Raw genomic sequence first — 14,225 nt, 5'->3', positions numbered from 1 at the left:
TGTGCAGTGCTCTTGGAGGTCAGAAGAAGACGTAGGATCCCCTGGAACTATAGTTACTGATGGTGTGGGCCACCATGTAGTGTTGAGAATTGAACCTGGGTCCTCTGGAAGAGCAGTCAGTGCTCTTAACTGTTGAAACATCTTCCCAGACCCTCTCTTATATTCTTTTGAGTTTTGGCATAAATCTATGGTTAAGACAAACCAAATTTCTCAAATAAGTACAGAAAGAGTCAAATGAATCAATTAAATTATATATTTAAAGTTTCAAAATGTCAGAAGATGACAGGCAGCTAGTCATAGGTACAGACTGCCTATTTCTGAGGTCTCCAATGACAAACACTGTACAAAGTACACAAATTATTCCCCAAACAGTCACCTTTCAGCATCCTCATGGCTCTGTTCTGGTAACAGTTAATGGAAAATAGTTAATTGGAAGGAAAATCAAATTTTTTAAATGCATTCTGGGATTCCATCACTTATATTTTAAATTTCTGAAGGGTGGGAGTACACTCAATTTTTAAACCACAGGTATTTCAAGTCTTTTACAAAGACAAAAAGGTAAAAAAAAAAAAAAATTGTGCTTTTCTTGTTATAACATCAACCAAATAAAATTCTTAAATGATAATCTTCATAGTTTGGTAAAACAAAATATATGAAATTAACTAATTATTTAATTAATTAGTAACCACTACTCACACCCACATGGAGATGGAAATTCAAGACACAAGCACAACACATTCAAACCACATAACTGGTCAAGATATTCAAATGTTAGCTAATAAGTGAAGAGACCAAAAAGTAGGTAGTATAAACCAGAAACTGGATGTTGTACCTACAGCCGTACCACCTGTATGTGTATATCTCATCTGACCTTGAAAGCTAAGCAGGGTCAAGCCTGGTTAGCATTTGGGAAGGCATTTCGTAAGAAAAACCTTTTCTCTTCTTAAGATGCCTTTTGAGGTAACCCTCATACCCACACAGTCTGTAACTGGACAGTACATCTCACTTCTAGTTACTAGAAGACATTTCCTTAAGAGACCGGGGCAATGGGGAACAGAGACCACAAACTTTCTAGGTTTGCTCAATGCCCCCTTGAAGAGGACAACTGATGAGTTTAAGTCAAACTGCAGATTCTTAAGCCAAAATAAAGAACACAGGATAGTGAAGATAAATATTTTTAGAAAATTTTTTTGTCCTTTAAAATATATTAGTCCCCTTCTAGTAGAGTTTACAGAGTACACCTAACACCTTTATAAGAACACAGGACCCAACAGGGGGAAAGGACACAGCACCATAGTTTCAAACATACAAAACATTCAGCACTGACCAGAGTAAGACCAAGCTGCCCAACAGACAGGGACAAGTCCCACCATGGAGGAAATATATTATCTATTCCAAGAGAAGAAAAGTGGAAGATACGTTTAGGTGAGAATGGAGAAGGGAGTGCTAACTCCTTGTACTACAAGGAAGGAATGGGATTTCTTTATCAAAAAGCAGAAAGAAAATGCAAGCTCCCAAATGGATTTCTGATGCTCAAACTCTGTCATACGCTGCTGGTAACAGTAAATATATATATCTATATATATCTATATTCATATATGTATATTAAAAAAGGAAAAATAATCTATAGAACAGTCAGTAGTCAGAGACATTTAGAAAAAAGTAAAAACAAGTCTTTCTTTCTTTTTAAAAACGGATTTACTAAAACAGCTTCACACCCAGAGGACCTATAACCCCATATCCTCTGATGAAGCCATGGTGTTATTCATCAACATCTTCTGGGGCTATGTTGGAAACTACAGGCATCAGGGTTAGGGCTGCAAGGCAAAAGCTGTTATTTGCCAGTCTTGCTCATGGCCATGCCTGAAGCATGGTGGAGTCTGGAATACTTGTGAATGAGGGTTTCCCAGATAAGCATGCATCACTGAGGCTCAGTAAAATGTTCTCATTAGTCATCCCTATTCCCTCCAGAAACCTGGATCCATGTACCTCTCTTCTCTAAAACAGACCCAGACAGACTTCTCAAATCAATGGGCTAACTTGCCTTGAAATAAGAAAAAAACCTTCTTCCCAGAATCCAGTCTAGTCAGATTTCCTAACCTGCTGATATCCTCCTAAGGAGAGTGAGGGGCTCTTTTGGAGGATTTTCTTATTGGTATAAATAAGCACAAGCAGCTGAGGTCCACAGACTGCACTGCCACCCCGAGACTTCTAGAAGGGATAACTTTGGCCTGCTCCTCCTAGCTGGATCAGTGGGGCATAAATGCCAGTAAATTATGGAAAGAAGAGTTGTACTGACTCCTGATTCAAACGACCAGGGCCTTCTGACGGCACCTGTAGGTTGTAACCTTTTACAACTACTTTCAGTTGGTCACAGGCCACCTCTAACATGCCCCACTAAGCACATCAACGTGTTAATGACACACAGCCTTCCAAGAGTTCCAGCAAGAACCTGATCTTAACGTAGCAAACCATACTCAAAGGAGTCAAGAGCTAAAATACTGGCTGCTGTACCAAGAAGACATCCTCTGCACAGATGACTGAGAATGTAGCCCACACAATCCATGCACAGAGGAAGCCAGCACTAAGAGGACTTTCTCTGAAGTCCATTCATCTTTGGAAACAACATTCTGAGTGGTTGAAACCACTCTGCTTGATGAGTAAGGTCTCAATGTGGTCCACTTCCCCCCATGTTGCAAGCTAACCAAGCATCTGCTAACTGGTCTCTTTAAGATCCTCCATTGGAAGTTTGTAGCTCATTATGAAGGGAGGAGGTGGTGCTTGGCCTGGGCTATCTGGCCCCTGCTTCTTTGCACAGTTTATACAGATGTAATCTTCATTTTCAGCCATTTCTGGGGATACACCAACACAAACTTGATGAAACCACTCATCACAGCCACCATCACATTGCACCCAGTCTACCTGCAGAAGATAAAGATTGGGAAATATTAAGTATCATAATAGTAAGACCAGAATAAAAGCAAACCAAAGAGCTTTCTTGGCTTAAAGGAGAGCAAACAATTGGGATATCCAGAGATAGATATGACTTCTTATGGGGTTATTTTTCAAAGAAAGAAGCTGATAAGTTAATACCCCCAAATTATAGTTTACCATAGTGTGTCCACAAAATTAGGCCTCTTAGGTACTCTATTACCTCATGAATACCTGGGGTTCCGTGTGAGGCAGAAACATGATTGGGGAATACTTGACAAAAAAGAAACTTCTAATAGAGCAGCCAAGTAGTTTTAGCTAATATTAACAGGTTCTAGGCTCTAAGACAATGCAATTAACAATCAAGAAAGGAAGAGTACAACAATGTGAGGCAATCCTGTAGATTAGCTTTATTTCAAAGAGATAAGCCAAAGTACTAAGAGCATTAAATACCTTTTTAGAAAAGCAGTCACATAGGCCACTTTTAAAACTACTATTTTTTATTCTTCTCTTCTTCCGTTACAAATACAACTCCCTATAAAAAGTTAGCAAATATCAGAGGTCAAATCTTACAAGTTAACCAATTACAACAGTCAAAGACACAGGTCAATAGATTACTCTGGGGTTTAAAATTAGTCTGAAAAAATGACAAGTGTCAGCGGCAGATGCCAGGCCAACACTGATCCTTCAGGGCCTACAGTGACTACAGGAGACAGGAAAGGACTTTGGCTTGGTGACTTTACACCTTGGTGCTTACAGTAAGGCAAGGTAGTATAATGTAACTTCAGGCTATTCTGTTTGGAAGGCGATTGTGGTTCTTACACTTAATGTCACAGTAGACAGGATTCTATCAAGATGAAAAGGGCTAGTCCTCCTCCTTCACAATACAAAGGCTGATCACTGTGGTGGTGATACAGGAAGCCACTTAAAACCATGAGCTTTGTCAGACAGCCAGTGGAGAACAAAGGAGGCCTTGGCTAGGTAAGTAAGTTTTATTCAGGGAAAGTGAGTGGTTTTCAAAATGTTTCCGTAGCTTGTAAAATTTACAACAATCATGTCAGTAATTTTGGACTTGTAATAAAAGATGGAAAAATTATTTATAAAATATTGTCATTTGGCTTTTGTTAACTTTTATCATTTCTATTTTAAGTACTCTTAAATATTTGTATTTTTCTAAAAATTTTTTTTTCTTCCCATAATCAAATTCTTTAGGTGTTCCCCTTAGGCATATAGTCTTACTGCGTAGCCCAGGCTAGCCTGAAACTTCATTTTCGGTCTAGCACTCCGCCAGGCTCAAAGGAGATCCTCTGTCTTAGCCTTCACAATGTTGGGATCTCAGAGGCAAAGTTTTAAGTTTATTAAAGGAAAGTACACACTTAGAACTTGAGTGTGGACTTCAAGACATTCTAGATGATTCAGACCACTGATGTCTCTTCTTTGTGATATTGCTTCCTGTAAGTTCAGAGCAACTTTACTCCCACCTAAACTAAATTCTATTTATTTGTAACTGTATGTTTTGCCTCAGAAGAAAGCAAAAGTACAGTTAAGAAACAGATCACAATGACCCTGGTATAACCAGCAAAAAGTTATGAGATAACAGGCTGTAGAATAAAGTAAATATGAAGGAGCTATTTAGGAAAGTAAACACTTATAAACTGCTAACCATTGCAGGTGAACTGAAGATGCATGTTTTAGGTGTTTGGAGCTTATAAAGGAATCAGAAAAATGACCTGTGTTTCATGGAATTGCATAGATTTGGGATAATATGATTCCCCCCACCCCCAAAGACAGTGTTTCTCTGTGAAGTCCTGACTGTCCTGGAACTTACACTGTAGATCAGGCTGCCTTGAACTCAGAGATGTGCCTGCCTCTGCCTCCCAAGTGCTGGGAATAAAGGTGTGAGCCATCATGCCCAGCTACTATGATGTTTTATGATGCCACTCCAACCAACAGATTCCTTTACTCTTACCTCTAACCCTATTAATCCAATCAAGACATTTTATGCTAGTCCATAGTAAAAAATGCTACCAATTTAGAAATATTTGCTACCTAAAAAAAAAATAAATAAAAAATCATTCTATGGTTTTTAAATTTTTCACTGTACTCAATGGCTTCTAGTTTCTAAAAACTAAATCTATTATTTCCTTTTAAGTAAGGAAGGCATGAGTCAGGCATGGTAGTGCATGCCTTTAATCCCAGGACTTGGGAGGTAGGTGAGCAGATCTCTGCAAGTTTGAGGCCAGCCTAGTCTATAAAGTGAATTCTGAGACAGCTAAGGCTATTACACAAAGAAACCTTGTCTTGAAAAATCAAAAAACCAAAAAGTTTATATATATATAAAAAGCAGTATTTTCTCTTGTGTGATTTTGACTAGAAGTACCTTCCTGTTCTAGCTCTTCCACTATTTCAAAAAAGATACCATTTTTCTTGAGTTAGTCATTGATGTACAGATTCTACTGCAGCCTTCTAGTTATGGAACAATCTACCCTGATAATACAGTAAGGAAAACTGTATCCTTCACTTACCAACTCCTTTATGAACAATCAATCTGAATTCCACTGCCATATGAAAAGCCCCACAGGATCACAAAGCAAAAAAAAAGTTCAGAATGTCAACTGAATCCACAGACAATTCTGAGAGAGGCAACAACCTATGCAGTAACCTAAAAGTTCCTAAGCATGGAATCTGGCTAACTGCATTCTACATTCTAATAGTCACACCTACCTGCATTCACTGTTCAGGGAAAAGGGCTTCATCATTCAGTAAATTAAAAAAAATAGTAATTAGCCGGGCGGTGGTGGCGCACGCCTTTAATCCCAGCACTCGGGAGGCAGCGCCAGCCTGGGCTACCAAGTGAGTTCCAGGAAAGGCGCAAAGCTACACAGAGAAACCCTGTCTCGAAAAACAAAACAAAACAAAAAAAAAAAAAAAAAAAAAAAAATAGTAATTAACTAATTCCTCCAAAATGCAAGCATGGTGGCATATGTCTACAGTCCCATTAATTTGAGAGGCGCAGGCAAGAGGATCTCTTGAAGCCTTACAGGTAGCATAGCAAGACCCTGGATCTTAAAAACAAACAAAAAACCTACACCAACTATGAGCTGATAAATTAACCAGTAAAAATCTAGTAATACAGTACAAATAGGTTACTGTGTTCAGATGTAAGAGAACAGGGCCAGAAAGATCTCTTGTAGGAAGAGCACTTGCTGCCAAGCCTGACAATCAATATGAGTTGATGTCTTGGGTGGATTCCACATGGTGGAGAGAGAACTGACTACTGTCCTCTGACTAACCGGTGAACCCCCCCCCCCCCCCACAGACACACACGTTAAGTAATATATTGAGGTTGAGTGTTTAACAGCTCAGTGCTAAGAATGCTTGCCTAGTATCTTTAAGGATTTAAGGACCTGAGTTTTACTCCAGTATAATCAAGAGAGAAAAGAAATGGCACGTGAAAAGAGGGAAACAGAGTAGCAGAAATAATGAGAGCCTGACATTTTGTTGTATGATTTCACACTCAGACTTAAGCTCTTGGCAATTTGTATTTTGTTCAGACCTTAGAGCATAATACTGTTTGGGGGGGGGGTGCTATTTAGTGATACTCTTAGCTTACAAACATTGTGAGTAACCCTTCCAGTTTGCCTAGGAATGACAGATTTTCTAGTAGGTAAAATCTTCCACACTAAGATCTAGACAGTCCCAGACAAACTGTGACATTTGGTCACAATCCTGTCTCAGTACCAGGGACGTGTCTTAGACATTTACTTCTACATCTAGCTTTTGGTAATCCATACTAAAGACAGCTATGACTGGTAAAGCCAATAAACTCTTTGAGTGAGCCAGTATCTTCACAAAAATCTTTTTTTTTGCTTTTCGAGACATGGTTTCTTTGTGTAGCACTGGCTGTCCTGGAACTCGCTCTGTAGACCAGGCTGGCATTGAACTCACAGAGATCTGCCTGCCTCTGCCTCCCCAGTGCTGGGATTAAAGGTGTATGCTGCCCTTGCCCAGCCACAAAAATCTTTTAAAATCAATGACTAGCAGATACTAAATATGTGAGGCAAGAATTTATAAATGTAAATATTTTGATTTACTGTAATAAACATCTTATAAAGAAGTGAGTAATAAACAGTTCCACAAAGGGAATAAATTATGTGGCGAGAAAAACAGTATATCATCGTATGTAAAATGATTATTCTTTTTTTGTTTTTTTGTGAGACAGGGTCTCACTTTGTAGCCCTGGCTGTCCTCGAACTCAGAGATCCACTTGACTCTGCTGTCTGAGTTCTGGGATTAAAGCCATACACCACCATGCTCAACTATGATTGTTTATTCTAATGCTGAAAATAAAAAAAGCTACTCAAATATTAACCTAAAAGAATTTTTTCTTTTAAGCATGTTTCACTGTTAACACAAAGATAGATACAGGAGCAGACTTCAGGGAGAAAAGGCTTCTCTGGATTTTAAAACATTTCTGAAATACCTCTATATTGTTTTAAAAATTAATTTTAGCTCAAACTTCGTAACTGATGGAAGAAACAGCCTTTCAGAACCCTTCACAGTACTCTGGTGTTATCTTTCTTTACTCCTTGTAAGTTGTTTTGAAACCGAAGCTAGGAACATTCAAGTAACCACTTAATTTTTCTATTTTTAGAAAAAATAACAGCCATTACTGATAGGAGAACTGATGAAGGGACATTCAGCTAAAAATCAATGAACTCTAAGGTTTTTCTTATTTGCATAATATTTTCCTGAAAAAGTGTTTTTCTTATTTGAAGTTATATATCATTTGTTAGACACTTAACCACAAATTAAAAAAGTTGGAAATTCTTAGTAAAACTAGTGCCAGAAATAAACTGCAAAATAGCAATGGCAGATGAAATATTTATAATCTGAAATAATCTGTATAGAATTAACAGAGAAATATAACATTAAATTTATTTCACTTAAGCTAATGACAGGGAAAACCACATTATGCTCATCTTTAACTGTTTAATATAGACATTTTCCCTAAATATGTAGCTAAATCTATGTTCTATGAAAATGTACCCACACAAATACCAACTATTATAGGAACAAATTTCATGGTTCATTTAAAAGTAATGACTACCTCTTTACACTTATATAGCACTTCCTGTTATGAAATGTCTTCACAGACAATGTTTTCTCTTTTTTCATAAGTTAGTTTTAATATTTAATCATATAGTGAGTGGGGTGGTAGTACCTGTAGGGTTTGCATGCTGAAGGAAGAGGACAGGATAATCAGTGAACTGACATATTGTTAGCACTGAAATTACTGAAAATTAGCTAAAGAAAAAGAGAGAAGAAAGATCTAACAGCAATGAGCTACTAATATTTTCATAGCCAAAGAAGAAAAGCTAACCTTCCATCAGCCTGTTTAGTTAATAAACAAAAAATTATCCAGGAGTTGGGAACCTGATTAGAGAACCTCAGTCTGGAACAGTCAAAGAGCCAGGGTTGGCTTTTAAAAGGTTTTGAGGTTCTACCACTACTAAGTTCTGTAAGTTTGGTCCATCATATATGCAAATATGAGGAACCAGAACAAGAGACCTCTCAGGCCCTTTCAGGCTCTAAAATTGTGTTAAGTACTTAATTCAGAAGGTTGAGTGGGGCACCCCCTTCAAGAAACAGTGGTTTTATTTATCTTTCTTTTCTTTTTTTTTTTTTCCCCAAGACAGGGTTTTTCTGTGTAGCTTTGCACCTTTCCTGGATCTCGCTCTGTAGCCCAGGCTGGCCTCAAACTCACAAAGATCCACCTGCCTCTGCCTCCTGAGTGCTGGGATTAAAGGCGTGCGCCACCACCGCCCGGTCCTTAACTTTCATTTTTAAGCTGAGGAATATTTCCCATTCTAAACGATGAACGGTCTGAGAATACACTCAACATTATAAACTGTGGGTGTGGTGTCAGGAGGTCAACAACAGCTATCTTCCTCTAGTGCTCCACCTCACTTTTGACACGGGATCTCTCACTGAACCTGGAGCTCAGCAAGCAGCTCAAGTGTGGCCAGCAAGTTTGGGGGCTCCACCTGCCTCCACATCTGCCCTCCCTCCCCGTTTTGCCTCAGTGTTGTTGTCACAGACATGGCTGTGATGCCCAGCTTTTATATAGGTTCTTGTACTCAGAACCTTAGATGTAAGCACTTCACAGCTGAGCTTTCACCCTAGCCCTTTAAAATTATAATTATTGGTTTGAAAATTTATTGTTGAGAGAAGATCTCACTAGGTAGCCCAACTTGCTTTCTAACTTGAAACCTTCCTTTTCTCTGCCACCTAGATGCTGAATTACAAATGTGTACCGCCACAATGGCTCCTTATTAGTATTCTTAACAGGAAGAATAAAAGATGTTTCCAATCACTTAAAGAACTGAGATCCGCCCCCCTCCCCCAATTAAGTCTGTCCATTTCTCCCAGAAATTAACATAACTATTACCTAAAAAATAGCCAACACAGAATTGCTGTACTTAAAATTTAGAGCTAAGAAAGTTACTACATGTATATGAAATAAAAATAACAGACCACATATGGGAGTCAGAGGACAACTCAAGGAAGCTAGTTCTGGACTTCTGCCATGCAGTCCTTGGAATGAACTGAGATTGTCAAGCTTCGCAACAAGCACCTTTAACCACTGAGCCATCTACTAGCCTAGGCTGAAAAATTCTAAGAATACCATTAAGAGTATGAATTATTTGCTTAAAAAAATCATATTCTATTTAAGAGAGTATCCTTCATCTAGAGTGTGAGTAACCTAAGCATGGACTTTTTTCAGGTTACTGTGGCTAATAGATCAGCCATCTAGTTCTGAATCACACCAAGGGAGGTTGGAAGAGTGGTTTGAAGCCTGACCTGCACACTGTGTATGAAATACACTGCTTGCCAAGAGTGTCAAGGGACTTTTCTATCCTTCTGTGTATCTCTAAGTAAATGACTTAAAAGAAAGCATTTCCTCCACTAGGTACACTTAAGTAGCTTCACTATTTAAAATGGTTTATAAAAACTGTAGAAAAAATGATGCTAGAAGTCCAAATCCTGGAATCACAAATACAGTTATCATTTTACACACACATCTCCACAAGCATCATTAGCTCTGGCCCTTTCACACCCGTTGATGAGCCCTTGCACCTCACCTTGTCCTTACACGGCCTTTGGCAGTTCTGTGCTGCGCACACAGCATTCTCATCGTCAGACTCCTCTGCTCCTGACCAGTCATACTTTGAGGGGATATCCAGCACTTTTTTCTCTCTTTTCCTCTCAGTACTCTCTTTCACAAGCTCAACTTTGGCTGCAGCGGCCTTTTCTTTCTTTTTCTTTCTTTCTTCTTCTTTCGCTAGCTTCTTGGCCAATTTGTTCAGCTCTTTTGATTTGTCCACATTTAATTTTAATTTCTTCTTTTTAGGTTTATCTATTTTCTTTAGCTCCTTGGTCTTCTGTTTTCCTTCTCCAAAAAACTGTTCTACCTTCTCTAGCTTCCGCTTCCGTTTCTTCTCTGAAGAATCCTTTCCTTTCATTTTTAGTGGTTTCTCTTCCATGCTATCGTCCTTCAAAAATATAAAATTAATCAGAATTTTAATAAAAAACTTTAAAGAAATAGTGCTATTCTATTCTGTAAGGCACTTAGAACAAATGAATTAGCAGACACAAAAAGTAGAATAGGAGGTGAAGGAGAGGAAACAGATTTCCTGTTTGGGATGATTACAGAGTTGTGGGAAGCTGGGCATTGGTGGTACACATCTGTAATTTCAACACTTGGGAGGCAGTGGCAAGGGGGATGCTGCAGGTTCAAGGACAGCCTGGTCTATGTAATGAGAGTGTGTCTCAACTTCCCAGGTCCCAAAATGAGTTCTAGGGATGGACTGTGGTGGTATTTACATACAATATGAATGTACATAATACAAGTGGTTTACTTAAAAAAAAAAAAAAAAAAAAAAAAGGTAAGATGATAGCTCTTGTGATGTAGCCACTGCACCAAAGATTTTTTTTTTTTCTTTTTTAAAGATTTATTTATTTATTATGTATACAGTGTTCTGTCTGCATGTATGCCTGCAGGCCAGAAGAGGGCACCAGATCTCATTACAGATGGTTGTGAGCCACCATGTGGTTGCTGGGAATTGAACTCAGGACCTCTGGAAGAGCAGCCAGTGCTCTTAACCACTGAGCCATCTCTCCAGGCCTACACCAAAAAATTTTAAACGACAAAAAAGGTACTATTATAAAGCTGTTTGGGGCTAGAGAGATGGCTCAGAGGTTAAGAGCACTGGCTACTCTTCCTCAGGTCCTGAGTTCAATTCCCAGCAACCACTTAAAAAAAAAAAAAAAAAAAAAAGCTGTTTAAGAGACAGATTTGCTGAGTATGTAGCTCAGCAGGTAGATCATTCATAAAGCCCTGAATTTGATCTCCAGCATACCATAACACCAGATGTATGTGTAGGAGGTATGTGCCTATAACCCCAGCATGTGGGAGGTAGAGGCAGGAAGATCAGAAGGTTAAGGTCATCCTTTGCTACTCAAAAAGTTTGGGCTGCCAAAGTCCCTGTCTCAAAGAAAAAAGGAAAATAAATAAGAGACTGATTAAGCCAAGTACGGTTGTGCACACTTTTAACTGCCCAGCACTCCAGAGGTAGAAGCAGGTGGATCTCTTTGAGATCAAAGACAGCCGAGGCTATATAGTGAGTGAGACCCCTTTAAGAGAGAATATTCAATGAAGAAAAAAGAGTAGAAAATAAAACCAACCCTATATTCAGGAATGGATTGTTCATGCCTATAATCCTAGCATGATCAAAGGAGATGTAACACCATTATGAAATACAAACTGCTAATATAAATGTAGTACATGACTGTGAACTCTCCTTTCCAACTCATCTAGTTCTGCTTAACCACCCCCTTACCTTTTTTCCTGTGCACACGCACACACCTGTGGCATATGTATACATATGTATATAAGTTCCAATGTATGTGGAAGCCTGAAGTAGGTATCTGTGTCTTCCTCAATCACAACTCACCTTATAAAAACTGAGGTGTGTTTTCTTGCTGAACATGGAGCTCACCATTTTGGCTAGTGTGACTAGCTGGTTTGCTCCAAAGATTCCCTGCCTGTCTCTCATACACTGGGATTATTTAATGGCCAAGATCATCTAAGGTTTTCTTTTTTTTTTAATGTAGGTGCTAGAGCTCCAAACTTTGGTCCTCATATTGGCACAGCAAGCACTTTACCTACTGAGCCATCTCCCCTGCCGCACCTTCTAAAAATTACCACATTTATCCAGTTCTAAGACAACTGTTCTAAAACTGTTTGATTTTTTTTAAAGAGACATTTAAAATTATATGTATATATGTATGTGTTTCTGTGTGGATATATGCTTGTGAGCTGAGGAGTTTTTGGAATAAAGAGGGCTTCAGATCCCCTGGAGCTGGAGTTACAGGTGGTTGTGAGTCATCCAACATGGGTGCTTGGATATTCTCTTAAACACTGAGTCATCTCTCTAGCCCCTAAACTGCTTGATTTTTGTTTGTAGCCCAGGCTGGCTTCAAAGTAGCCAAGGATGACTTTTAATGCCTGATCTTCCTGCCTCCACTTCCTCTGTTTTATGATTATAAGTCTGCCACAATACTTGGCTAAATGTTTTTTAATTCTTGCTTTTTATCAAGCAGAAATAAAAGAACTATTACATAAAATTTCAATAAAGAAAACAAAGGAGGCCAGGTGGTGGTGCACGCCTTTAATCCCAGCACTCAGGAGGCAGAGCCAGGCAGATCTCTGTGAGTTCAAGGTCAGCCTGGTCTACAGAGCGAGATCCAGGACAGACACCAAAAATACAGAGAAACCCTGCGGGGGGTGGGGGTGGGAGACACAGACACAGACAGACAGACAGACACACACACACACACACACACACACACACACACACACAGGAACAAATATTTTTGCTTAAATGAGAGAACAGGACTGCCAAATTACTACCCACTCAGCCATCCCTTTGACAGTATTATGTGATACTACTAAGGAACATGGACATGTTAAATATCTTTAAAAAAATCACTATTGAAGTTAGTATGAAGTCCATACCTCCATGATATGTAAGAATCTGTCCTCTGAGGGTGGATGTGTGGCCTGCAGAATCCGCCATATGTGTTGTGTCTCATCCAGAGACACTTCTAGGAGGTCTCCCACCATCATGAGTTCTTCCAGCTGGGCTTTCGCTCCAGGAGACAGCTCCAGCACTGGAGGCTCCAAACTCCGGGGGACCAACGGGCTCTTCCGAGGCTGCTTCCTTGGTGTGCTTGAACCTTTCCCCAAGGCATCAGGAAACAAAGAAGAGGAGATGGTACACAAATGTTTTCAAAGTCAATGTTTAGGAAAGGAATTTACCTCTCCCCTCTATAGTAAATTTAGATAACTGAATTCATTATATCACTATCAAAAAAGGGTTTTCTGCATGTTTTTGCTTGGGGGGGAAGCAACCCCCTCCCAAAGAAAGTTATTATGTAGACTAGAGTGGTTTCAAAAGGACCCCTCATTTCAAGCTCCCAAGTAGCTAGAATATAGGCATGTACTATCAGACTTTAAAATAAAAATGAAATAAAAAAAATGAATATAGGAAGTTGGGAACATGGCTCAATTTGCAAAGTATTTGCTACACAAGCATAAGGACCCAAGTTTGCATCCCCAGCACCCCCCACAGGAAGCTGGCTGTGGCAGTTGGCAACTCTAACTGTAACCTAGGGCTGTGATATGGAGACAGCCAAATTTCCCTGGGGCAGCCTGTCTAGTCCATCAGTGGGCTTCAGGTTCCAATGAGAGATCCTGTCACAAAAACCAGGACTGAAACTGATAGTGGAAAACACCCGCCATCAACCCTATGCCTTCGAGCACATGTACACCCCCACACCCCCCACATGAAGCTAAAATTCTAAGGGCCACCCTCAAATAGCTGATTTACAGTGTAAAACTGGTTCTTACAGGGCGGTGGTGGTGCACACCTTTAACCCCAGCACTAAGAACTAAAGGCAGAGGCAGGCGGATCTCTGAGAATTAGAGGTCATTATCCAGAGCAGTGAAATAAAGTATTACTTATTTTCTCTGGGTAGAAGAAAAATGAACACCATTGAGAAAACATTCATCAAAAGAAAGAACTTTCTAACAATTAAGAATAGCAAAAGGTGGGACTTGAGAGATGGCTCAGTGGTTAAAAACATTGTTGCTCTTGCAAAAGATACAGGTTCAAATTCCCAGCACCCACATGGTTAGCTTACAACTACCCATAACTCTAGTTCCAAGG

At 39.4% G+C, this 14,225-nt stretch overlaps 1 protein-coding gene across 1 annotated transcript in view; it reads right to left on the bottom strand.

The window, feature by feature from the left end:
* Window positions 1-235: 235 nt before the first annotated feature.
* Kdm5a (lysine demethylase 5A) overlaps window positions 236-14,225 on the bottom strand; it is an 85,614-nt gene continuing 71,624 nt past the window's right edge. Inside the window, exons 26-28 of the mRNA XM_059258497.1 lie at window positions 13,013-13,233; window positions 10,077-10,487; window positions 236-2,922 (exon numbers count right to left, since the gene is read on the bottom strand). Of these exons, the coding sequence (XP_059114480.1) occupies window positions 2,716-2,922; window positions 10,077-10,487; window positions 13,013-13,233 (839 nt within the window). The 3' untranslated portion in view covers window positions 236-2,715. The remainder of the gene's footprint in view (window positions 2,923-10,076; window positions 10,488-13,012; window positions 13,234-14,225) is intronic.

This window comes from Peromyscus eremicus, chromosome 3 (assembly GCF_949786415.1).
Source record: "Peromyscus eremicus chromosome 3, PerEre_H2_v1, whole genome shotgun sequence".
NCBI classification, from domain to species: domain Eukaryota; kingdom Metazoa; phylum Chordata; class Mammalia; order Rodentia; family Cricetidae; genus Peromyscus; species Peromyscus eremicus.
The sequence above is the reverse complement of the archived record's forward strand: the minus strand, read 5'-3'. Positions and strand labels throughout refer to the sequence as shown.